We start from the raw sequence: 25,396 nt of genomic DNA on the forward strand, positions 1-25,396 counted from the left end.
TAAATTACGATTATTGATAGTGTAGCCCCTGAAATTTCATCATCTAATAGGTGGCATACGTCAGATAACCGAAGCACCCATAAAACGAGTATTCTTGATAACATTGTTTTATTTCATTTAAATACATTTTTTTTAAATTATAGTTATGTACTTCTTAGAGTACGACTGTTATGATTTATCATAAATCAATTAAGATGTCATCTTCATCTTACTTTCGATTTTTCCTTGTTGTCAAAAAAAAACTTCGGTGAACGTCAGTTTTACAATAAATCGACGGCCACGATCGATAGGAAAGACAGTATACCTGTTTCCACTCCTATAAGCAACATCTGTACATGATATGCATCTTTTAGTTCTTCAGGTTTAACCAAACTAAAAAAAAAAATCAGTTGATATTGTCTGGCTATCTACATGTATGCATAATACCTTGCAGTGATGTATGTAGACCGACTGAGTATATACCCACCAGAAATAGCCCCCGATATCACAACCAGAATGTATTGATAATCATGAGGTAACACTACCGGCAAATGATGTCGGGGTTGAGCATTACACAACATGAACAGTGGAAATATTACCACCATTCTAACAAAAGCGATTAGTACCCATACGATCCCAGGCAAATTCTTAAATACATAATAACAAAGAATTCATTCATTGACTTCATTTAATCAAAATCGCTTGACTAAACCCAAAATAATTGCAACAAATTTTTACGCACAAAAACTTACCTTAGGAGCAAATCTAAAACCTAGAATCTGTCCAAGTAACTCACAAACAGCATAAAGCAGAAAAGTTATTACCGGCACAAAATATTTATCTGAAACCAGATTTTTTTCATATCTTAATACATCTTTTAAACACCTTACCATTCCAAACACCATTTTGCTCTCCTTCCGAAACCACCAAAGTAGTAGGTGACATGCTGGACGTAATCACAAACAGACCCATCATGGCAATAGGAGACCACACCTTTTTAAACAGGCGAATTCCTTCTTGGAAACTCATGTGCTTTTCTTCTTGGTTTTTTGTATAATTTTGCATGTAGTACAGATAAAACTGATTGCGACCTGTTGTGATTACGACCAGTATTAAGGTGAAACCTATTAGAACAACACCCAAAATGAAGTATACCAAAGCGTTGTCTTGGACTGAGAAACCTGTTGCTAATGAGAGAATCTGAAGAAGTGCTGTGAAGATGGTGGATATTCCAGTCCCAGCAAGGTACGGAGCTAAATAATGATGAGGGAAATTGGATATTGCTGTGTACAGGGTGATGGTGAAGACTGAATTCATGGCTAAAATATAATATTAGTAGCAAGTTAGTTAAGATTTTATAAGAACGACATACAGTTGATACCAAACGTGAGTATCATCACCATTGCAAAAAATCCTTCTTGCCCTAAAAGTTGTATCGTAACAGTCGTGAGCTAATTTCAGTTACTTACAAGAATCAGTGTCAATCTTCACGAATGCGGTTAGAGTAACAAAAAGGATTAGGACAATGGACAGGATTCCAATAAATCTGACTCGAACAGAAATAAATCTGCCATAAAGTAATCCAATAATCAGAAATGCCACTTGTGAAACTTGAAGTGTTATCATGATCGACGCGTTAAACTCGGCTTGCAAAGTTGTTCTAAATTTAGAATGAGTGTCATTGGTGGTCGTATTTCTAAATTTGTACATCCAGTACTGAAAATAGAAAATCGCATTATACATTATGTGAGTTGAAGTACTTACTCCATTGGCAGTATTGAAGAAACTCCATGGCAAAAGGTGAACCAAACCCATAAAGAAAAAAACAATGTAAACAACGTAAAATTTGTCTTCGGGGGCGTCCGCCTCTTGGATTTTTTCGGGATGACTGCTGGAGATTAAGCTCACTTGTGATTTCGCTTTCATTTCGTTAGCCATGTTTTCGGGATTGCTTTCTCTCGAATACTGTATGAACGACCACTATCAGATGCTATTGATAACGGTAAGTGTTATTGAGATTGAAGTGGCTGATATCTGATAACCAGGCTTAGTCATAGGGCTTAGTCAGCGTGGAAGCACAGACTACCAGACAAGACACATACCCACTTTGAGCGAACGTGACCCTTATTGACGACTTACCTCAACCGTCACTTCATACGCGCAATTTTTAAACGCGAGGACTGCCACTTTACAACACAATCTCGGATAAAAGCCAACATAATGTTAAAAAAATACATCAACAGAACTCATATTATGTTTAACTTACTAAAATAATAAAGGCGTTCGTACGTACGAGTACGTTCATAGTCAGAAAAAAACATGAACAAGCTAAAAAATTTATGAGTGCTATTAATTAAATTTATACATTTTTTAAAAGTGAGTGAATGATTATATTGTATTGTATTGTGTATTCTGTTGCCGCAGGACTCACAGGAGTGCGTTGCACTTCACACGTTTTGGTCGGACCCATTTTGAGGTTATATGTGGTTATGTGTCAACCCAAAGCAAGGAGGTTTAAATGTATATATGTACTTATATTCAATATCTCTGACCCGAAGTGTCAAAATTCTAGTTTTTCTAGTTACATTCTCCTAAAAGTTTCCACTAAACAGGATAGCCACTACAGTATTTTGCAAATTTTTAAGCGGAATCAAGGTCATCCTTACCTAAACCGTCATTTTCCTGTGTTGAAGGGCAAAATAATTGGAATCGACTGTTTGGACTCTTGAATTAAAGACTATATTCGTTTGTCAGTGGTGGGGCAGTGGCTTGTCTGTGGTGGAAGTGTTAACAACTGCTGAGGAATGCGCCAGACAAATAAGTACGCCGGCGCGACACCAGGCGATAAATTTGGCTGGCCGACTGTGCAGTATCAACCACGTCACAACCTCAGTGGCGTTTGATGCAAATCAGGGTTTATCTAAATGTAAGATAGGTGTTCCGGTTCGAAGTTTGTTAATATTTTGTTTTGATTTTGTTTGTTTTCCCGCGGATTGCTGACAAGTGTATTTTGGCCACTTTCCACTAGAGGCGCCATAGTACCGAGCAAAAGGGCCCGGTACGTGGGGTTGGCGCTGTTATCGTAAAGATTTATCGAGAAACCCTCAGAGAGGTAACATCACAGTATACATACAGTACAGACAGCTCGTCAAATATTGGAACAACGTGTCCTTACCCAACCGTTTTGATTAGGCGGGATTTTTGAAACGAAGTGGAATATTGGTTGCCTAAATTACAAATACAGCTCGTCAGTACAACAATGTAAAAGGAACCGATATAAACATCAAATGAGCTGAAACCAATTTTTGGAGTGTGATATGAAGACTACGAAAAAAATACCATTTCGAACAATAAAAAAGAATTGTGCTTATATTTATTTTATTCATTAATAAAAGTCTATCACTTTACCAAGTTAATTTCAACATAAACATATCAACTACCTATTTTGTCGATGCCTTCAATTTTCGCCAAGTGTGAACCGTTTGAAGAGTCAGAAAGAGAACGTTGTTGTTTTCATCTTCCCTGGAAAAAGTACTGTGGTAAGCGCCAGTATATTTTAATTATACCGAGCGGCCAATCATTTAATAGTGCAATTATTGGATCTCATTTTGAGAAAAATACATATGTTGCACGTTACTTGAAATTTTAAGCAAACACACATGTGTTTCGTAGATCTGGAAAATATCTGTCATGGGTCACTTTAAGAAATTTTGTATGCATGTTAGCGTAGGACCAGATTATTTCTTTCTCAGAATTTCGGTTGCACATGGCGCCACAAAAAATATCATGGATTTCTAGAAATTGTAAAAGCTACAAAATCCACTTAATAAGTATTGCGTCGTGTTAAAGATTAGGGGTGTGTCCAATCGCCCAGATACATATTGGTTCCAGCGCAGTGTTTAAAATATTCCTTGGCAGCGACTATTAAATTAGTTTCAATTGTTAAATTTAGTCAAATAACCTTAATTGCAAGTCAAAGTGCGATAACAATATGAATAATTGATCTTGTGATATTTTCTCTTGTTTTTTAAAATTAAATGAAGGTTCAATTTTTAAATCTCCAAGTTTCAGTACACTGCATATCTATACTTCTATACTTATATAATAAAGCTGAAGCTTTTGTTTATTTGAACACGTTTATCTCAGAAACTACTGGTTCAAATTCAAAAAATCTTTTTGTGTTGGATAGTCCATGTATCATATCTACATATAGGCTATACAATATCACGGTACGATCATTAGGAGTGAAGTAGCAATGAAAAATTCGGAAAAACGGGAAAATTATTCCTCCTTTGACAGCTTCCGTTGCTTACGCTGCTTAAACGGTTAAAGTTACGTAAAAATCATGTATGACGAAATTGTTCCCCTCTAAAAGTTCTAAAGAAAAGTCCGAGACAGCATATGTCTATCTATTAAGGTCGAGTCAGTATAACCTTTTTTATGGTAATGAAATTTGTTCTAAAATAATAATGCATTATGTATAAAATTCTCGCGTCACAGCGTTTGGAACCGAACTTCTCCGAAATGGGTTGACCGATTTGTATGAAATTTTTTATGTATATTCGGTAGGTCTGAGAATAGGTTGTAAACTATTTCTTAAATCCCTAAGTGATAAGGGTGGCCCACCCTAAAAAATTTTTGTCTATTTTTTGGACAAAATTTTTTATTTTTATTTTTTTAAGAATTGGCATCAAAAAATACACATAACCCTAAATTTTCACCTTTCTACCACCAACCCCCATTTTTTAATCATCTATATAATAAAAATCAATTGCTGTTCCTGTTAGTCTCGCTAAGACTCAAAAACGGCTTGACCGATTTGAAGAATTTTTTATATTACGGGGATGGTTTATAAATAAAAAAAATAAGGAAAACTTAAAAGAACAGTTAAAAAATAAAAAAATTCTAAAAATTTTGCATGGGAATCGCCACTTCAAATTAATTTCAATAGTTGGCGTTTCTGTCGTCTAACTGACGTGTCATACAAAACTAATTCTTCCGTGCAATTGTGAAAAGTATATTGCATTTCAAATCGTTCTTTGTTTTTTCGTTAAAAAATCGTCGTTTATTTTAAGAAGAATCTTGGTTAAAGTGAATTTAATTACACATTGCGAAAGTTTCTTATTAATTTTGATCTGCCATTCTATTTACCTATATTCACTTTGTTGGTTCCGATAAAACCTCAAACTTTACCGTTATTCGAGGATTTAATTTGAAGTTTTCAATATTTTAAAATTCTCAAGACAAAATTTACAGATCTGATTGACTGTGAAAATAATTATGTGTCGTTTTATGAAGTTTATTAAAATGCCGAGAAGACGACAACCTCACATAGGTCCACGAACTACCTCAGGTGCAAACTGCAATGATTTATTTCATGGGTAATTCGGATATGGAAGTTGATCAGCGTTGTGCTCATAATCAACATAATCCAAACATTGAAGCGAGACATTGGATGGTATGAATAAAACTGAGTATAAATTAATATTCGAAGTACGAAGTACCTACTTCATTATTACTCTTATATACCTGAGCATCTACTCTATGTACTGAGTACCTACTTCGAAACATTGTATCTCCCCGGACACAAATTGAACATCTACGCGTTTTGTGAGTATTTAATCTAAAAATGAGCATCGGCGTGGCAAATAACTGAGCTGTCTGTAAAGCAGCTTAGAAAACGAGTAAGATCGTTGTAAGAGTGAATTTTAACTAAACATGGCGACTTTCATGAACGTGGAACGTCGTCAAAAGGTGCATTCAGTTTGAAAAACAAATTAGGAGCAGGAATATCGAAAACTTTTCATGTAATTAACTTTTATTTATGCATAAATTGTGCAGTGCGTTTTTTCTAACACTGGCCATAGAGATTCCTATCTCAAGGTGTCTACCCCATACTAACTTATATTTTGGTGACTCGATTTTTGCTTTGATGGTTGAACACTGTCACTGTTTTCCTTTTTTGTTGTATCGAGATGCTACTTGAGCATCAACTGTTACCTACTGAAGTATTAATATCATCTCGAAAAACTAGAAATATTTTGATTTGATATTCGAGTAGATACTTCGTATTTCGAGTATGAGCATCTACTGAGTTTTATTTATATCAACCATTGTCAAAAAATTGATCGAACGTTGTTTCGACAGAACTTCCTTCGCACGAAAAGTATAATGAAACATATTCAGCATTTTCGAGTTGAGTCTTTTCTTCACACAATTTTGTGATGACCGAATCAACATTTACGATCAACACGTATACCACCTTGGATTGGTGCAGTGTAATACTAAAAATAACTGTATTGTATTCCCAAAATTATTGCGAAAATCGAGTGAGCCATTCTATCAATTTTTTGGGGGCAATAAATAAATATTGTTAACAATTTACCATGCTTACAATAACTTTAAAACGTCTGCAAGATCTCAAACTATTCATTTTTGCAACTCTTGAGTTATTCACTAAAATAAATTGACTGATCCATATATTTTTTTGAGTCACTGTAAAAGCAAATCTAAAAAATATGAATGCAATGATAAATTACGAAAATATACTGATGATATTTTCCACATTTTAGATAGGATTTATTCGGCAAAATATTGAGTTGACGTCTTCAAGTTTTTGGGCTTGATAAACAGATATATTTTGATTGAAAACCTACCATGTCAAACAGTAACTTCAAAACCTCTGCAATATTTCAAAATTCAGTTTTGCAATTCTTGATTCAATCAATAAAATAAATTGACTCAGTGATTAATTTTTTTGAGACACCCCCTATAAGCAAAACTAAAAAATATGAATGGAATGATAAATCATAAGTATAGTCTCATCCTATTTTAGACATTTTAGATAGGATTCATTTGGAAAAATTTTGGGCTGACGTCATCAATTTTTTGCAGGGGATAAGTAAATATATTTTGAATAAAAATTTATTATGCTTATCATATGTTTAAAATATCTGCAACATTTCAAAGCATTCGATTTTGCAGATTCAAAATTAAATTGTAGGTGAAACGAAGTTCACGGGGTCAGCTAGTTATTAATAAACACATCCAGTTAGAATTAAATAAATTTTGTTAACTTGAAATCAACTGTAACAATTTTCTAGCCATTTATTAGTGAGTTTGCAACAATTGACCACTTTGGCATGGTCGACTGTAATGCACATATGCGCGATAATAGAGCGTAATCAAAGTCGACAGGTTCCCAGCGTCAGCATCCACTTGATCCCAATAAGGGTGCAGATGGCCCTGCATTCCGCGAAATGTGAAAAAGTATCAGATGACAGTGCAGGTTCAGTCAATTAGCTAAACATGAAGTAACTGAAATATTTAGGAAACAATTAAATAAACACAAAAACAAAAATCTGTTGAAAGGAATAATTTGTTTCTGATTTGTTTAGAAGATCTAAATTCAATAATTTAGTTCAACCCTTTGCGTGAGGCGACAATCAAGGGGCAGAATTTAGTTAGCTATTTGTTTTATTTTTTTATTATTTTATTCCATTAATTTTAATGTCATGTAGGTATGAGGTTTAGAATGGTTCAAACTTAATAATAGCATTATTTTGAATGGAAAATAGAATATCTTTTTCTGTTGTTCAAGAATAGAGTCAACCCTTTTAGATAGAGACAGGTATAAAATTGTAGGCGAGAGGTGTAAACGATTGTCGCCCAGCAATAAGATAGCTTAACAATTTAGTTGGGTGTGAGGAAATAGGAAAAATCATCGATTTTCTTTGCGTAGTTCGATTTTTGACAAGGGGCGACCTCTTTGAGAGGGTAGTTTAACAACTATTCCAGTTTCCTTTACACATAACAATCGATTTAAATTCAATAATCTTTCTTTCAGGAACAATAAACAAAATTTGTTGTAGACATTTCAGTGTCAATGCATTGGAAAAATTTGTCAAAAAAAAACACATCTACAACAACTTTTGGAAAATAAGTTTGTATAGATTTATTCGGTGATTATAATTTTGATTACGCCATTGATCCAACGGATATTGTTGGATAACAACTTTGTAAACTTCAGGACATTAATTGTCATAAACAATTATAACTAATAATTAGATTGTTACATAAAATTGGTTCGGTGAATTTAAGAGAGGGGAGTAGAAGAGCTGAGCTTAAGCCAGCTAATGAGCCAATCACGGCACAGAATTCGTAAAAATTTGCCCTACTGGTACTGCGACGTCTCCAGTTTTATCGTCACTATTTAAGTAAAAGTAGGGTGAAAGAAGAAAAACTGTTAACTTTGCCTTGTGGGGGTTAAAAGCCGTTTGTGTAGTTCGTGCAGAAAAAAAAACTTTTTAACTTTGCCTTCTGGGGGTTAAAAGCCGTCTTATACAGTTCGTGCAGAAGAAAAACTTTTTAACTTTGCCTTGTGAGGGTTAAAAGCCGTTTGTGTAGTCTGTGAAAAAGAAAAATTGTGTGTTAACTTCAGTTAATTAAAATTTGGTGGTAGTGGAGTTACCTAGAGAGTTTTTTCGTTGCAGTACAACAATATTAACAGGTAATTCAAAAATTGTCAATCCTGAACACTTGGAAGTGTTTAGTCCTTTTTTTAAAAACCAAAAATCATCTTACTCCAGTAGGTCACAAATAATGTTGATAAACTGTTTTGCTGAGTTAAGCCTTGAGTGGAAAAGAATTGCCATTATCCAAATTTAAAGGTGTAATTTCTTTCTGTTCACTTTCAAAATTTAGGAACATAAAGAAAATTTATCTGAACTTTATTTGATGGTTAAATTACTTGCTGAGGTTTTATAACATGAACGAAAAATCTAAAATGAACAGTTAAGAAATTGATAAAAAAGAGGAGTTTCACCACAAATAGAATATAAAAAAAAAGGGGGACGAATTTAATCACATACAAATTTTGGACGTATAATGAGTAAATTTCATATGCGTACTACTCCATTGCGTAAATTAATTGGGACTGTTTTTTTAACGTGGAACGTCTTTGCTAATTGTTGAATGCCTGAAATTACTAGCTCGTTTGCCACCGCGGGATGCACAGAAACAAAACACACACAAAAAAAAACAGAAACAAAAAAAAAGGAAGTTGTTTCTCAAAAAATCAACAGAGCGCTAGAAACGTCCTATAACTATAGAAGCCCCGGTTCCCGCTCAAATCATCATTTTTTTTGTAAGCGAGTCATTCGTTAATAAACTGGCCAATTCGCCAATGGTGCCGTTGTTACAACCCCATCGCATTTCGCCGAGGCGCGTCCACATAAATCGCCGGTTCTTTTGGTACGCCTCGTTCCGAGAAATGTTTTTTTTAATGATCACCTGGCGAGATAGCATGTGAGCGTAAGGCATTGCGTAAACGTAACTTTTGCTCAGCGTAATTAATACTCGATTTTGCTCGCGTTGCTAGGGCGAAACTAAACTTGTGGCATGAATTAACCCTTTCATAAGCACTAAGGGAAAGCGAAATATTGTCGACAGCGTAGCTTCGGATGATAGGGCGTAGTACTTGTGGCAGCGTCACGATTTGATGTAATTAGAGAAATTTATTATTTTGTTGGTCGTTGGCATTTCTCTTGGAGCGGAGCGAGCTAAATGTACCTGTTGTTAGGGCTGAAAATTTGTTTTCTTACCGCTCATCTACGTGAAAAAAAAAACAAATAAATAAGACAAATAACTTAAAGAAATTATAAGAATAAAAAAAAACCCTCAACTAGATGAAGAAACTCGTAAATAGTAAATAATAATAGTTAGTAATATTTTGTTGTAAAAATATTCAAACACTAACTCTCTGAAAATTGTTTAAGGAAAATTCTTTTAGTAACACAAATGACCTCTCTTTGTTGACCAAATCATAGTTAGGGGGTACAATATTGATGTATTGCCTCTGTTATTTTATTAGCTTTAATTTCCGAAACTGACTGGAAATATGTTGATTTCTGTGATTTTATTAATAAATTTGTAAATTGAATATAATTCTGCGTTGTCTTTAAAACATGTTCTCCCATGCGTTATGACACTACTTTATAAAACAAATCTGGAAATTTAGTGGTAAATTTTGTGAAAAGGAAAAAACTTAAACATCAGTGCAATTAATAATGAATAAGACACAACGTAGGGTAAGTGAAATTTTATTTTATTTTATTTTATTTGCGACAAATGACGATCACAGGTCTAATCACTATAACGTTACAATATTCGATTTTTTTCTGTTGTCTCCGTGAAAGAGGGGACTTGGATAATTTTATTTCCCTTCATTTTTGAAGAATAATTTGTTATCTCACCACAGTACTTTGATGTTTTTGGTTGAATTTTTGTTGTTAGTTAAATTAGTGAAGTGATTCTGAGAACCTTTCCATAGTAACATGGACTACAATGGTAGACCACCTCGTGATTGCAGGCACAATGAAAAAACCTGCTTCAGGGGCTTCTTTAAATTTCCCTCGGAATCTGTAAGATAAGAAATATAAAGAAGTATATTGTTCTATAATCAATAAAAAATTATTTGGTATGCAATTTTTACAGCACAGTGAAAATTCCAATAGTTGTAATGATTTAGGATCTATTTTACTAGCAATTGAATCTAAAGAAAGTAACCAGTGTCAAATTATTAATAGTTTTAAGCTGAACAACTTTTGCACATAAATCTGTGGAAGTAAATATGACAGACTGCAGACATCTGGACATATAAGAACAAAATTCTTTAAGTTATGTCTGTAGATACTTAATGAAGAAATGCTTGATGAAATATACCTGTGAAACATGTAGTTATTTTGCCGTTGCACGTAATGTCATCATATATGATAAACTTCTCTGTCACTTCAACGCCTTTGATGATGATCCACCATTTTGGTAATCCTAAAGCTGACCATTCACGTTCCAACGTCCCAGTACGATTGTATTGGATGCAACTGTTGTACAATTCTGTTAAAAAGCAGCAGTACACACACGTTACGACCTTGCAGTTAAAAATTTGCGATCATGATGACAACATGTCTGACGAAATGACGAAAATGTACTTTTATAGCTGCTCTCACGATTTGAATAACATACACTGTCGAGTCATGTCCACACATGATCAAATTTCCATCCAATACAACACGATTGCTGCTGCAGACAGACTTGTTCACCAACCGTCCACATCCAACTGATTTGCTTGATCGCATACACAGACGTTCGAAAACACTTCAATTTCGTCGTATCCAAAACAATTGTACTGCGGCGTTGGAAAGTGAGTGGCGGGCTTAAGATGCTACATGAAGCATTCACCTTTTATTTTGCAGCCCTAGAAAAACGATTTGCTTCACTATTTTCTACCAACTCAATTTTACCTTCATGTGGCCGATATATAAAAAGCAGCCCTCGTAACTGTGTCCATACCAGCATACCGCACCCCTGTGCCCTGTGTACAGTTTCCACAAGATTATTTATTCTATTTATTTGTTCGAACGCGCATTTTCTATTCAGTAAATATAATAAATCACAGTTACAATATTAAATACTAGGGATGTACCGACTAGTGGCCGACCGGTCGGATAAGCCGACTATTCGGCCGTTTTTCATCGTCGGCTGCAGTCGGCGACTGGTCGGCTAAACAGCCGATCGGTCGGCTTTTGTTATTAAAATTAAAATAGTATATAAAGCAATTAAACCCGGTTTACAGAACCTCAATTAAAAATTTAATTGCGATTTAATTTTTAACCCCGCGCTAAAGTACCATATGACCGACTCTACGCCAATCAGACGCCTTGTTAAATGCGCGATCAACTTAATCTCAGTTAAAATATTGTATAAACTGGCCCTAAATTGTGTTATTCATTATTTCATTATTTTTGTAGTGAGTTACTAAAAAAAATTAAATGTTAAAATTATCCAAACAAATTTAACACATTTTTTGGAAAACAAAGGAACTTTAGTTATTCCTTTTATTAAAATAAAACAAATTTTTAAGGTAGTCAGAGAAATAGAACAAGAAAACACACTGTCTGTCGCATTTATAAACCGGTTTTAGCAAAGCCGAACAGTCGGCCGACTAGTCGGTTTTTACTGGCCGAACAATCGGCTAGTCGGTTAGTCGGCCAGACCTACAGTCGGTACATCTCTAAAAACTACTCTTCACTACCTTGAGTTGATCCGAACAAGGTGTTGAAGATTTCATTTTATGCGACACAGTGCGAACGTGGTACTGCCATTTATTCGATGGAACTTCGATGAAACATCGCACCTTCTTAGAGATACTTTAACTTGTTTGCTGACTGTCGACGCTTGACCGTGGCGATTGCTTTTTTTCGAACCATCTGAAATATACAAAATAAATGTTAGGTAAGTAAGAAGAAAATAAAATAAAAAGATTCTTTAAAAATTATTAGCAAAGTTGATTCTTTTTGAATATTATAATTTTAATTTAGAAAAAAGTACATGAGATAGAAAAACTAATCTTACCTAAATTATTGTGAGTTCGACGCTGATGTTGCTCTAATTCTGTCTTAAGCGAAAACCCAGTTCCACAAAAGTCACAAAGGTGTCTTTTTTCTTTCCTGGATTGCGAACGATGGGTTTTCATATGTTGGTTGAGATTGTCTTTACGCATTGTGTTACCGCACAGACCACATGAACTTTCTTTAGATTTTGAATGAATCGTTAGTCTATGTCTATTTAGTTCACTTGTGCGAGCGAAAGTTTTTCCACAAGTTTCACACAGATGCATTATGATAAATATGTTGTGTTATCACTATTCAGTTAAACAACTAAACAGATATTACACTTTCTTCAGTCTTTATATATACAAAAAAAGAAGAAAAAAAAAAACCGTTACTCACGATCATATTTTAAATAATTTCTTATTAAAAATACGTTTTCGAGAGCACAAGTCAGTGAGTGTCCTGGACAACGCTTTACATTTGGAAATTTCTCTTTTAGTTTTTTAAGTGTTATGTTATCGTCTATGGTTTCAACACACACTTTGTACTTTAAGAACTCTTCAACCCAACGACTCTTTTCAAGTCCTTTTACGTATACAATTGTATTTTTACTCACATTTGCTAATATAAAACTCTGCACACTTTTATAAGTCACTGTACCATCCATCCACTCAAGATCGTGGAAATTTTCTGTTAACCACTTCACATTATTTTGTTATTTTCTGGTTAATTCGCAAAATTCACACGGCGGACGAATTAAAAAACGAAAGTATTCATCTTCGTTAAACAACACTACTATTTCTTTAGGGATAAACTGTGAATCTCTTTTAAACCCTTGCATGTCGATAATCACTTGCTTCATGTTGAATAAATTCACACAACACTACATTTTGTGACAAAACTAGTAAGCAAACTGGTAAAGTGTTGACAACGATCACAATTTAGACGAAATTTATGTTCTCATTTCTTTGTTTTTAACGATCTCAATAAGATCCTCCTTCCAAGAAACAAGATCACCCGCTCCCTCCTTTTTTTTATTATTATTTTTTTTTTTTAGAACAAAAATAAAGTAATATTCCAAAAAATTAAAATAAGAACGCGTGATTGTATGCATCAAATCTTTTATCTATAAAATTAAATTGAGAGCGACGTGATCACCCGGATTTCTTATTAGAAAAATACTGTATAATTCTAAAAAATATATAAGAACAACGCGTGATTGCTATTAAACAAAATTTCATCAGAAAAATTAAAATGAGAACACGAGATCACCCAGATATTTCTATACAATAAAATTTGAATTACTTATTAAAAAAAAAAATTCTAATAACAACTAAGATTACTCAAATAAAATAATATTCCAAAAAAAATTAAAATAAGAACGCGTGATTGTTTGCATGCCTCAAATCTTTTATCTATAAAATTAAATTGAGAACCACGTGATCACCCGGATTTCTTATTAGAAAAATACTGTATAATTCTAAAAAAAAAAACTATATAAGAACAACGCGTGATTGATATTAAACAAAATTTCATCATAAAAATTAAAATGAGAACACGTGATCACCCATCTAATAACAATTAGTTTACTCATGAAAGCAAGTTCAAACACGTAGTTATCCATTTTTTTTTAATATGAAGTAAGTATTTAGTTCAACGCGTGATCGACATCGGATTGGTTATTGAATAACCCAAATTTTTTAGTTATTTTCAGAAAAATAGTGTGGTATTACAGAAGAGGGGGCTTCGAAATTAATATTTAAGCTGACTGATTTATTTAAAAATTAATTCATTGTGAATAAGTTAACAAGTGTATATCCAAGAAGTTTGTGATTGTTTAGTATGTGATTTTTTTTATCAAACATGGAATCTTCCAACCGCCAACAACAACAACAACAACAACAAAATAAGAAAAGGGTATCTTCAATTACGAAAAAAACAAAAAATAAGTCGAAAACGTCTAACATTCTCGAAAAATTTAATCTGCTGGGTGCGTTCGCATGGTTAAATTTATCTACCTACTATGGAGAAAGCAAACCATATTTAATGACTGATATGAAACGACACACGACCAAGTTTGGTGATAGGTTGATGGTGGAATTAGACAACAGCAACAAACTACCTTCCGGAACGTTATAATTCACTAACGGACAGGCAAGTTGCAGAACTAGGCAGCGGAAAATATCTGTTATTAAATAGAGGAACAAAAGGACAAAGTTATATGCTGGAAGTCATCTTGAAAGCAGAATTCGATAAAATATCGCTTATCGAACAATTAACAACAACAATTCCACCACCACAACCACAACAACAACAACAACAACAACAGCAACCCTCATCATCATCTGTACAAAAATCAACGATAGTTTTACCAACAGTAAACACTATAGAAATGTTAGCACCGTCACCATCAAGTCAAGTGACCACAATTGATGATGAACATGATGATGATGAGAGCGAAGACGAAGAAGAAGACGAGACTGTTGATCCCAATTCAGCAGTATTAAATTTCTATTCACAAAAACCTTTTCTAGGTTTGTAGAGGAAAAAAACAATGTAAGTAATATACTATTATTTATTAATTTCTGTGTCTACTTAACTATAAAATTATTATATTTTCTTAAATATTCTTAAATATAAACATATTAATTTTTTTATTTTCCTTTCAGTTATAGTTCTATTAACACAACCACATGTATCCGGTCCGTCTGTGACTTCATTACTCGACCAAGGACAATGATTATCGTGCCATACAACTTCATTTCTTGAAAACGAAGAAATTCTTCTTTGTGTTCGTGTAAGATTTGATCTCCGTACATCATAAGAAAATTTTCAACATTCATCATGAATACTATTTCACGAAGAAATATCGACGACTAGTGCATGTGGTGTAATTACTAGTATTTAAATATTGTTACGTTTCACGGGCGAATAATAAATCGGGCGTTGGTAAAACTCAAAGATTTATTTCTTTAGCTCGAATTACAACACTATCTATTGCAACGAATATGTACAGAAATTATTCCGGCGCTCTTGACTGTCTTCACTGGCTGAATAATCCATTACCTACGGTCGCCTCTATTTAAACCCATATTCTCTGATCGAGATCTTTCACGAACATCGCTCCGCTTCGAGACTTCCCTGGACGCTGCTTCGAGATGGCTCCAGACCTGTCTTTATGCACCCGCCGCTCGGCCGTCGACACCGTCAGCAGTGATGATTCACCCATCAGCGCCGTGCGTACGTCCAGAGAGCTCTGGACGGCCATAGGCGTCGTACTGGGGCGGCGTAAGGGTGTATTTCGTAACACTGCCCCCCTCTTCAAATCCGATCGTCCCGATCGGAATCGTCTTCGTTGTTTCCTTCGTACCGTTTTAGTCGATCGAGATGAACGATCTTCATCTTCGTCTTCGGTCCACGTTGGATCCGATAAACTACGTCATTTATTCTAGTGACGATAGTGTATGGACCTTCCCAGTCAGGAACCAGTTTTGGGCAACGTCTTTCTTCCGTCGGGGGTTATACAGCCACACTAAGTCACCTTCCTGGAATCCGCCACAGTTGGCCTTCACGTCGTAACGGGTCTTCATTCGGTCACTGGCTATCTTGATCCGGCCCCTCACTAGTTCATGCACGTCGACCAACTTCTTTTTCAGCTCATCCACGTAGTCACGTACTTCCATAGGTTCTTCGGATGGCAATCCAAAGACTAGGTCACAGGGCAGCCGCAATTCCTTCCCAAACACAACGTGAGCAGGTGTTTGACCCGTGGTATCGTGGATAGCTGCGCGGTAGGCCAGCAGGAATAGTGGAAGGTGCTGGTCCCAATCCCTTTGGTGCTCTTCTACCACTTTCGAAAGGTATTGCTCCATAGTCCGATTGAACCTTTCCACCATGCCGTCGGACTGTGGGTGTAGTGGCGTTGTCCTTGTCTTACGTATTCCCAGTAGCTGCATCACTCTTTGGAAGACGTTGGATTCGAAATTGCGTCCCTGGTCTGAGTGAAGTTCCAAGGGGACGCCAAACCTGATCCGATTGTCAACCAGTACTTTCGCGACCGTGACGGCTTCCTGATTTGGAATGGCATAGGCATCTGGCCACTTGCTGAAGTAGTCGCTAGCCACCAGGATAAACTTGTTGCCGTCGTTTGTTACAGGGAACGGACCGGCCACATCGATGGCGATTCTTTCAAAAGGTGCCCCAACATTATATTTCTTCATTTTTCCCCTCGCCCTGGTATGAGGACCCTGGCTGGCCGCACACGTCGTACACTTGCGACACCAACTTTCGACGTCGTCACGATAGCCTACCCAATAAAACCTCTCCCGGATTTTCGACAAAGTCTTGTTCACTCCGAAGTGGGCTCCAGATGTTCCGGCATGAACTTCCTCTAAGACCTTGGAAACCTTTACCTTAGGGAGTACCAGCATCGTCTTAGAGGTACGCCCCTTCGGCACTCTCCCACTTTCGCTTCAAGAGCCCATTTTCCATGACCAAGGAATCCCATTCTGCTCAGCCGGGTCGTTCGATTCCTTCCTCCTTCCACTTTAGTATTGGTCCGATTATGTCGTCTGCTTCTTGCTCACGCTTTAACCGCGCCGTTGTCCATTCTTCGTCTTGCTCAAAAATCGTTCCACGAACGGGCAGGTTCTCTTCTTCGGCGTCGATCCTGTCGCAGTGCTTGCACACTCCGCACGGACGTCTTGACAAAGCGTCAGCGTTGTTGTGAAGTCGACCCGCTCGGTGTTTGATCCTAAAGTGGTACTGCTGTAGTCTTTCCAACCAACGCGCTACTTGGCCCTCGGGATTCTTTATCCGCAGTAACCACGAAAGGGCAGCGTGGTCGGTCCTGATCAGAAACTCCTGTCCGTATAGATACTTGTGAGAGTGGCTGACGGCTTTGACAATGGCTAGCAGTTCCTTCCTTGTGGCACAGTAATTTCTTTCTGGTTTGGAATGTAATTTGCTAAAATATTCGATAACCCTTTCCTCCCCATCTTGTATCTGCGACAATACGGCCCCAACTCCCGAGTTATTTGCATCGGTATCGAGGACGAACATTCCTTTGTCCCTGGGGTAAGCCAAAATGGGGCTGGTGCACAAAGCCGTCTTCAGTCTCTTAAAGGCCATCCCACATGTAGTGCTCCACTTGAAAGTCGCCTTCTGCTCCGTCAGTTGGTGTAACGGTGCTGCGATGTCGGCATACCCTTCTACAAATCGTCGGTAATATGTGCAGAGTCCCAAGAAGCTTCGCAGTTCATGCTTGTCTCTTGGTATGGGCCAATCCCGGATAGCAAGAACTTTCGTCGGGTTGGTTTCTATTCCTTTCTCCGACACGATATGGCCCAGGAACTCGACTCGTTTCTGGAAGAGTGAGCATTTCTTGGGATTTAGTTTCAAACGAGCGTTTTCCATTCGTTCTAGCACCTCCTCGAGATTCTTCAGATGGTCGTCAAACGTTTTGCCCATAATCATGAGGTCGTCGAGATATACCAGACAGGTCTTCCATGTCAATCCTTTCAGCACCATCTCCATCAGCCGCTCGAATGTTGCTGGCGCATTACATAATCCGAAGGGCATAACGGTGAAGTGATAGAGGCCACTTCCGGTGGAGAACGCAGTCTTTTCTTTGTCGTCCAGGTGCAAGCCTACTTGCCAGTAGCGACTCTTCAAGTCCAAGGTCGAAAACCACGTCGAGCCGGATAAGGTCGTCAAGGTATCGTCTATTCGAGGAAGGGGGTAACTGTCTTTCTTCGTGACGTCGTTCAGTTTCCTGTAATCGACGCAAAATCGGGTAGTCCCGTCCTTCTTGGTAACCAAGACTACTGGAGATGACCACGCGCTGTAGGATTCTTCAATTACCCCATCACTCAACATGTTGTCCACGAGTCTTGTAGCTTCTTCTTGTTTGGCTAGGGGTAGTCTTCGAGGAGCCTGACGGATCGGTTGCGTGTCACCAGTGTTTATTCGGTGTTCTACGATGTTGGTCTTCCCGAATGGTTCCTCCTCTGAGGCGAAGACATTACGGTGCCTACGAATGAGTCCTTTGGCCAGTTTTCTCTCACGAGCAGACAGCTGGTCCCAGTTGACCTACAAGCCTTTGGTATCCCTTCCTTAGACTCATTCTCAACATCTTCTTCCTCGCAGTTCAACACTCGGGCGACTGGCTCACACATTCCGATAATCTCCCCTTTTCTAATATTGACTGCATTGGGAAACACGTTTGCCACACGTAAGGGTATGTCACGTGCCGGCTGCACCATCCCCAAACTGTATCCGGGGTTCGTCTCTACTCTGACGGGGACGATGACTTCTGCATTACCATCTACCTTCGTTGTCTGACAGACCACTAGTCTGACCGTTGCAGCTTCCACATTCGGACGTCCCAACACAAATTCTTCGGCTCCGAAACGCAGAATTTTCTGTTCTGGGTCGATCATTAAACCATACCGGCTGATTAGGTCCATACCCAGAATGAAATCGTCAACGATTTCCGCCACCAGAACTTCATGCCTTATTCGGAGTCGACCGAGCTCTACATTCACCACCGCTGTACCCGGAACCGGTGTTGTTTCTCCCGTGGCCGTCTTTACATTCGTGGCGGTACATACTGATTTAATTTGGCAATTTTGTAACCTGGATCTACGTGCAAGGGACACTTCGGCTCCTGTGTCGATGATGATCTTCGATTCCCGTCCATTGATTTTTCCGCTGATTGTCGGACTGTCGACGCTCCCCGCGATACTTCTAACCATTATAGTAGTTGGGGCTTCTCTTTTAGCAGCCAGTACGCGCCCCGAGGTACCGACTGCCTTTAGTTTTCCTGCTCCTGATGTAGAGGAGGTCGCGGCTGCGATCTCCTCATCGGCGCTGGCGATCTAACACGGCAATCCCTTCTAACATGCCCTTGACGCCCACACCTGTAACATTCTAGGCGCCCTCCATGTTGTCTAGAACTGCCCGTCTTGATTTCGGCAATTATTTCGCGGGCGAGTTTCTCAAAGTTCACGCTCATTTTGTCGAGACTCTCTTGAATAGGGTTTACTTCGCCCTCAACCCCAATGCCTCGTATCTTAACGTTGGAACGAGGTGAGCTGTTGTATGCGGCGTCCACTTATAACGCTCGAATCAACGCCTCGGATGGTTTCTTAAACCCGGAGATTTGCAGGACTCTTCTTACCTCACTATCTCTTACGCCGTTTACGAAGGTTTCTGCTGCCAGTCTGTCTTGGAAGTCTTGCGGAGCTTCAGGATAGGCGAGGTGTACCAAACGTTTAACATCAGCCGCAAACTCCTGAAGAGATTCACTACTCTTCTGAATCCTAGATTTAAGCTGCGCTACGAAAACTTGCCGGAGGTGTTCATCTCCAAATCTGAGTTCGAGGGCGGTCGTCAAGGCGGTATAGTCCTTCTGGTTCTCTTCTAATAATGTCTGTAGAATCTCCAGGGCCGCACCTCGTAGTGCTACTACCAAAGCGGTCGCTTTCTGTTGGTCATTCCAGCTATTCGACAGGCCGCAGCTTCAAATTGCTTCTTATAAGTCGTCCACGACGTCTGCCCATCGAAAATAGGGGGTTGAACTCTCACCGGACTGAATTCTGCAGGAGTCGTAATTGTAGGTCGTGGTGTTTGCAACCTTTCTTCGAGCTCCTTGATCTTGTTTTCCATTTCATTTCTCACCTCGTCCACTTCATTTCGCACGACTTGGAGGATTTCACTTCGGCTGTTCAAAAGTGTAGTTTGCATAGCTTTTAGATTTTCTTCCATTATTCTTCGATCTTCTTTTCTATTTTCTTCCATTATTCTTTGATTTTCGCTCAACATTTTCATCATTTTGGTCAGTTGTTCCTCCATGTTGGCTGTTTGCACTCTTGTGGTAGTCGGCATAAAATTTTCTTATAGAAACTTCTAGAGTCTTGACGGACGTCGCGCGAGAGAATTTTCTCGAAAGTTCACTTTGTTCCGGTCTCCCCTAGTAGCATCAACACAAATTCGAATCCCGATTTATTTCACAATTAATCCCACTTCTGACATCAGTGTTACGATTGACGGGCGTATAATAAATCGGGCGTTGGTAAAACTCAAAGATTTATTTCTTTAGCTCGAATTACAACACTATCTATTGCAACGAATATGTACAGAAATTATTCCGGCGCTCTTGACTGTCTTCACTGACTGAATAATTCATTACCTACGGTCGCCTCTATTTAAACTCATATTCTCTGATCGAGATCTTTCACGAACATCCATCGCGACTCCGCTTCGAGACTCCCCTGGACGCTGCTTCGAGACGGCTCCAGATCTGTCTTTATGCGCCCGCCTCTCGGCCGTCGACACCGTCAGCAGTGATGATTCACCCATCAGCGCCGTGCGTACGTCCAGAAAGCTCTCGACGGCCATAGGCGTCGTACTGGGGCGGCGTAACGGTGTATTTCGTAACAGCACCCATCACTTCTTGTGATGTGGAACGCACGTTTTCAAAACTTGAAAGTGTTTTAAGCAATCAAAGGTGTAAATTTACAATCGAAAATTTAGAGAAATATACCTATAGTTTGCTTTTGTAACTCATTTTAAATACCTGAAGTATTTTAGTTTTTGTTAAATACGACTTGCTTTAATTTGATCACCATTTTTTTGCGATAACTTAGAATTAGCGGACGTAACTATAGATCGTTTATTTATTTAATCATTTTTTTGTTTGTTACACAAAATATTTGTTTCTATAATGTTTTGTTTAATGTTTTTTTTTAATATATATTTTTTTGATGTATGCTTTTTCGTTGAGCAAATATTTTCTCCTCCAGGTTTTTAACCTAAACTAAGATTTTTATAACCTAATTCGTCAATTTTCGGACCTAAAAATGTCTCCTGTTATTCATTTTTGAACGACCTAAAATCAGAAGCCTAATTATTAGTGTTAACATTGTAACAGACGTTCGGCTAAACGAAGGACCAGTGAATTGGTTAACATTAGGAATGTTGAGATATTTTGCAGTATTCCAGAAATTTTGCCAAATCTATTAATGCCAGTAGTGTTACATCGTGACATGTACATTTTCGGTCACCACAGAATAAAAGGAACTTTTCAATTTTCACATATTTTGCTCTTAAGTTATATACTTACTTCTTAATGAGCCCAGTGTTGCTTTAAGTTATCATCATTCAAAATTGTGAATGTTCTAGGTATATCTTGTTTCAGTATCTCTAATATGCACCACAAAGACTGAACCCTCTTCCTTCAAATCGCCAACACATAAATTGTGGAATTCTATACGTCCACAAGGACCAAATAGACTGAATATTGCAACTACCTGAAACCAGATTTTTATAATAAACTTTTAAAGCAAATAAGAAAAAAAACACATACCTTGATGAGGAAGTACTGTTCGTTTGGAGTCTTATTCAAAAAATGTATTTACTGTTCCTTCGAAAATACTAAAGACTTCTGATGAATAACCAACTGAACAATTCTTCAAAAATGCAGTAAATTTAGACAACTTACTACCGTTTTTGATTCGTAACATACATTTCAACTTGGGAGTACATACACCACAATGGCGACGACATGTAATTTTTCGACTGAAAAATAAAATACAATGAAAAACAAATAAAATGTATCCATCTAAAATAAAACCTGCGCTTTAACTGTTTCGGCATTATTTATTGTTTTTTCAAATATTTTTTGTAAACGTCTTCTGACTTTTTTGGGACGAAACTGAAAACAGCTTCTTCCTCTTTGTTTCGATTTTCTTCACTTAGTTATTGTTTATTTATGAGAAAAATTATTACTAAAAAGTAGCAACCACATTTAATCGTCCAAGGGTTGCTTATGCATAAATACTTTTTAATAGAACCAAAATTGACTTTTTTAAAAACTAAATTATGTTTCCAAAAGCTGCAAATCGGCGATAAAATAGTGTATGATATTCGTTTGTAATGCAGAATTATGGCATTGATGAAATTATCGAATTCGCTGGGCTTATGCACTAAACGTTCATTCCTACCATAATCCCTTGCATTATAAATTAGTATCATAATTAATATAATAGCCTTTGCATCACATTGTAAAGTAACTTCCATTATCGTTTGTAGATCATTAGGTCAAAGTAACCAAATACTCGACATTGAACTCTGAATGGGCACTTTGATTTTTTTTTACATTAATAATGACCCTGTTTACAATGAGAGACTCTTCTACTAGTCGATTAAATTCGTATGTTAAACAAGTTAGATGAACTAAATTGGGATAAATCAGTTTGTTGTCCAGTTTGAACCATGTAGGTTACGACATCTGACAGCCTCAGTTTTTTTTACGTTTTAGTGCGTTAGGTGGAATGGAGTTCATAAAACATAACAAACTCTAAAATAGTTCAATGGTTAGTTTTTTCTAGTTGCTAATAAATTTACTATATAACGCCCCCAGGACGCTTCTGTAGTTATTCTGTAAAAAAAATAAAAACTGAGTTTTGTTTTATAGATGTTCAAATCAATGTATATCTCCCTTCTCAGCTCCAATTTCTTACGCTTGGTTTTTTGAAAATCCGGCGATAAGATTAAGGGTTTTAATTGTAGTTGTTAACTAATCTATACTTAACGTATGACATTATAGCCTATACCCATCCGATTAGCTTTGTATGTAATTTTCAGTACTCATAAAAATTAGTGGATAAAATCTTGTACACCTATAAAATAAGGAATTCCTATTCTGGCAACTGATCCCGGCCGGAATAAGTAACCCCAAATTTACGAAGATTTTTGCGCCCTGGCGGGGGTTTGGTGATGGAATTTTGAACTTTTTATTATTCAGTTATCGATTTGGGCGTACCGACATTACTTTTTCTTCACAACAAATATCTATTCGTGTTCAGATATCAACCTGTTCATAAAATTTTAGGAGTTTGGGGAATTTGATAACACCGTATTGGCTATCCTGATTTGACTTTATTAAATGTCAAAACAGCTTGAACGATTTCAGAATAGATTTCAGTGATTCCTTCACGTATCCCTCCGCAACAGTAGAGGACGAGGAGCCGAGGAGCGGCGGAAGCTATGTCCTGTGTATAGAGCAGAATCTGGTAACTGTAAGAATTCAACTATCAGCTTATGAAATTTAGAGAACGTATTTTTCCCACCGCCTGTACAGTGCATTTGTTACGCTTGGAATTAATAAAAAATCTATTGTGTAGCACGTTCTTTGGTCATAGGTTTTTATAGATCATGTATAATTGTAAATAACGTGTGTTTTTGCTCTTGTCATCGACAACGCTAAATACTCTAGGCCTTTTGGTTTTCGTATCTGGAATGTTAACAACAAGAACAGAACCACGATCTGACCACTAATTCGGCAGTTCTACAACCTTCTGCGATACCCGTTATTGTAGCCACCTTTATTAGCAAGTAATCCTTGTCGGGAGCTTCGTTCAAGAAGGTACGGACATTCTCACCCGTAAGAATCTTTGACTTCTTTGACCTGTAACCGGATGACTACTTCTTCAGAAATGCAACCTACATTAATTTTTGAAATTGAATTACAACTCAAAATAAAAATAGGTAGGGGAACGAGGGGCTTGTTGTAACAGTTTTTAGGAAAACGAATATAATTCGGTATCTATTAGCTGTTTGACCATTATAAAAGTATCTGTCGGTAGTCTAACTATTCCCCTATTGGACTGAACAGGCAAAAGGTCAAAATTGTTCAACTTCACTTCACACCAGGCATTTTCTTAAAAAAGGTGCATTGTTACAACTTGCCCCGTGGTTGGGGCTAGTTGTAACAGCCATGAGACAGGTAGTAACAGTAAAAATAAAGCTGATGTTGATACATATTTAGACTTTATTTTTCAAAAATCAACACAGCACTTCATTATATACAATTTTTTTTCAGTAAAACTGAAATAAACTTTTAGAAAAGGGTCAACATTAAAGATTTGAGTTTTGTCTTCCTTTTTCTTAATATATCTGGAAAGCGATGTATGGCATAGGTCAAAATTTTGGCTCGCTTTTCGTATGCTAGGTACGAAATTTGTAGAAGTGAATTTGGGATAAGTTGTAACATGTTACAACTTGCCCCAAAGCTATTGTTACAACATGCCCCGTAGCACAATTTTCTACATTTAATTACATTTCGACAAAATTATGTGGCTTAGCGTCAAAATGTGTAAGGAATATCAAAGCTGAATAATTTTTGAGCTATATGCAAAACTAAAAGTTTTAAATAAATTAATAACTGATACGAAAAACCAAATTTTACTAAAGCAATATTTTACATTACTTGGCCAAAACGAAACACGTGCACACATACACTCAGTCCGCTGGCTGAAGGAACAGTGGTTGTGATGATATGATGTCTTATGGTGCAAGAATTAAATTCAGTAAAAAACCTGACGTTAAAGAGTTTAAATTCCGGGTAAAAATTTAGTGTTACAACTTACCCCTGTTACAACAAGCCCCTAGTTCCCCTACATACCTGCCAATATCCTTTTTTTTTCCTTCAATGTAATAACGCCTCTGGCCTTCTTCTGACTTCTCCAGTTGCAAAACTTCGTGTATTCCTTTTCATATAATATTTGATTTTTCTGGAAGCAGGTTATTGGTTACCGCTTCAGCTGCTTCAGCAATATCGTTCGAAACAAACATATCTACTTCTGAAACTGCTTCCAAGTCCATTTCAGCACACCCAAAAATCTCAATTGACAAATTTTTAGCAAACAAACAACATTGCTATCAAAATGAGCGAATTTGTCTCTAAGGTCCAGTTTCGTCAGGTGCTTCTCTCTTGCTTTCAATTTATGTCAAATTCTTTTCGAAATGAAGAATACAACCACATGCCGTCGGTGTTAAAAAAAATTGTGTATGCACCGCAGGATTAAACTATTCCCCCGCAGGGATACCAAAAGTTGAGATAACCAATATCATTTAAGCGATTCTATAAACGAAATGATCCGACAATTCAATTTCTGTAAATCCCAGCCCATACAAATACATTTACGCAAACAGATGTTGAGAAAAAGATTGTTTACGCGGTTATG

The 25,396-nt window shown here is 37.1% G+C and overlaps 2 protein-coding genes and 2 long non-coding RNA genes across 5 annotated transcripts in view; 2 read left to right on the top strand and 2 right to left on the bottom strand.

The window, feature by feature from the left end:
• The window catches only part of LOC135130006 (mitoguardin), a 357,387-nt gene that overhangs the window by 88,639 nt on the left and 243,352 nt on the right, over positions 1-25,396 (top strand). The window lies entirely within an intron of this gene.
• Positions 92-2,747, bottom strand: LOC135130295 (equilibrative nucleoside transporter 3-like). 2 transcript variants are annotated; one of them, XM_064057661.1, is made up of 8 exons: positions 2,646-2,747; positions 1,744-1,944; positions 1,449-1,695; positions 1,352-1,402; positions 870-1,298; positions 732-820; positions 427-626; positions 92-372 (listed from the first exon to the last, which is right to left on the bottom strand). In XM_064057661.1, the coding sequence occupies exons 2-8, from the start codon at positions 1,915-1,917 to the stop codon at positions 261-263; spliced, it is 1,302 nt and encodes a 433-aa protein (XP_063913731.1). In that variant the 5' UTR covers positions 1,918-1,944; positions 2,646-2,747; the 3' UTR covers positions 92-260. The 2 variants fall into 2 exon arrangements, with proteins under 2 accessions (XP_063913731.1, XP_063913730.1); XM_064057660.1 differs by lacking the exon at positions 2,646-2,747 and adding an exon at positions 2,411-2,478.
• LOC135130296 (uncharacterized) lies at positions 1,890-2,267 on the top strand. The gene is made up of 2 exons (XR_010280721.1): positions 1,890-1,981; positions 2,031-2,267. It is a non-coding gene; the product is annotated as an uncharacterized LOC135130296 (long non-coding RNA).
• On the bottom strand, positions 21,157-21,783 carry LOC135130156 (uncharacterized). The gene is made up of 3 exons (XR_010280681.1): positions 21,736-21,783; positions 21,493-21,679; positions 21,157-21,258 (listed from the first exon to the last, which is right to left on the bottom strand). It is a non-coding gene; the product is annotated as an uncharacterized LOC135130156 (long non-coding RNA).

Source organism: Zophobas morio, unplaced genomic scaffold (genome assembly GCF_036711695.1).
Source record: "Zophobas morio isolate AGI-343-1 ecotype UQ-CSIRO unplaced genomic scaffold, CSIRO_AGI_Zmor_V1 ptg000017l, whole genome shotgun sequence".
In the NCBI taxonomy this organism is placed as follows: domain Eukaryota; kingdom Metazoa; phylum Arthropoda; class Insecta; order Coleoptera; family Tenebrionidae; genus Zophobas; species Zophobas morio.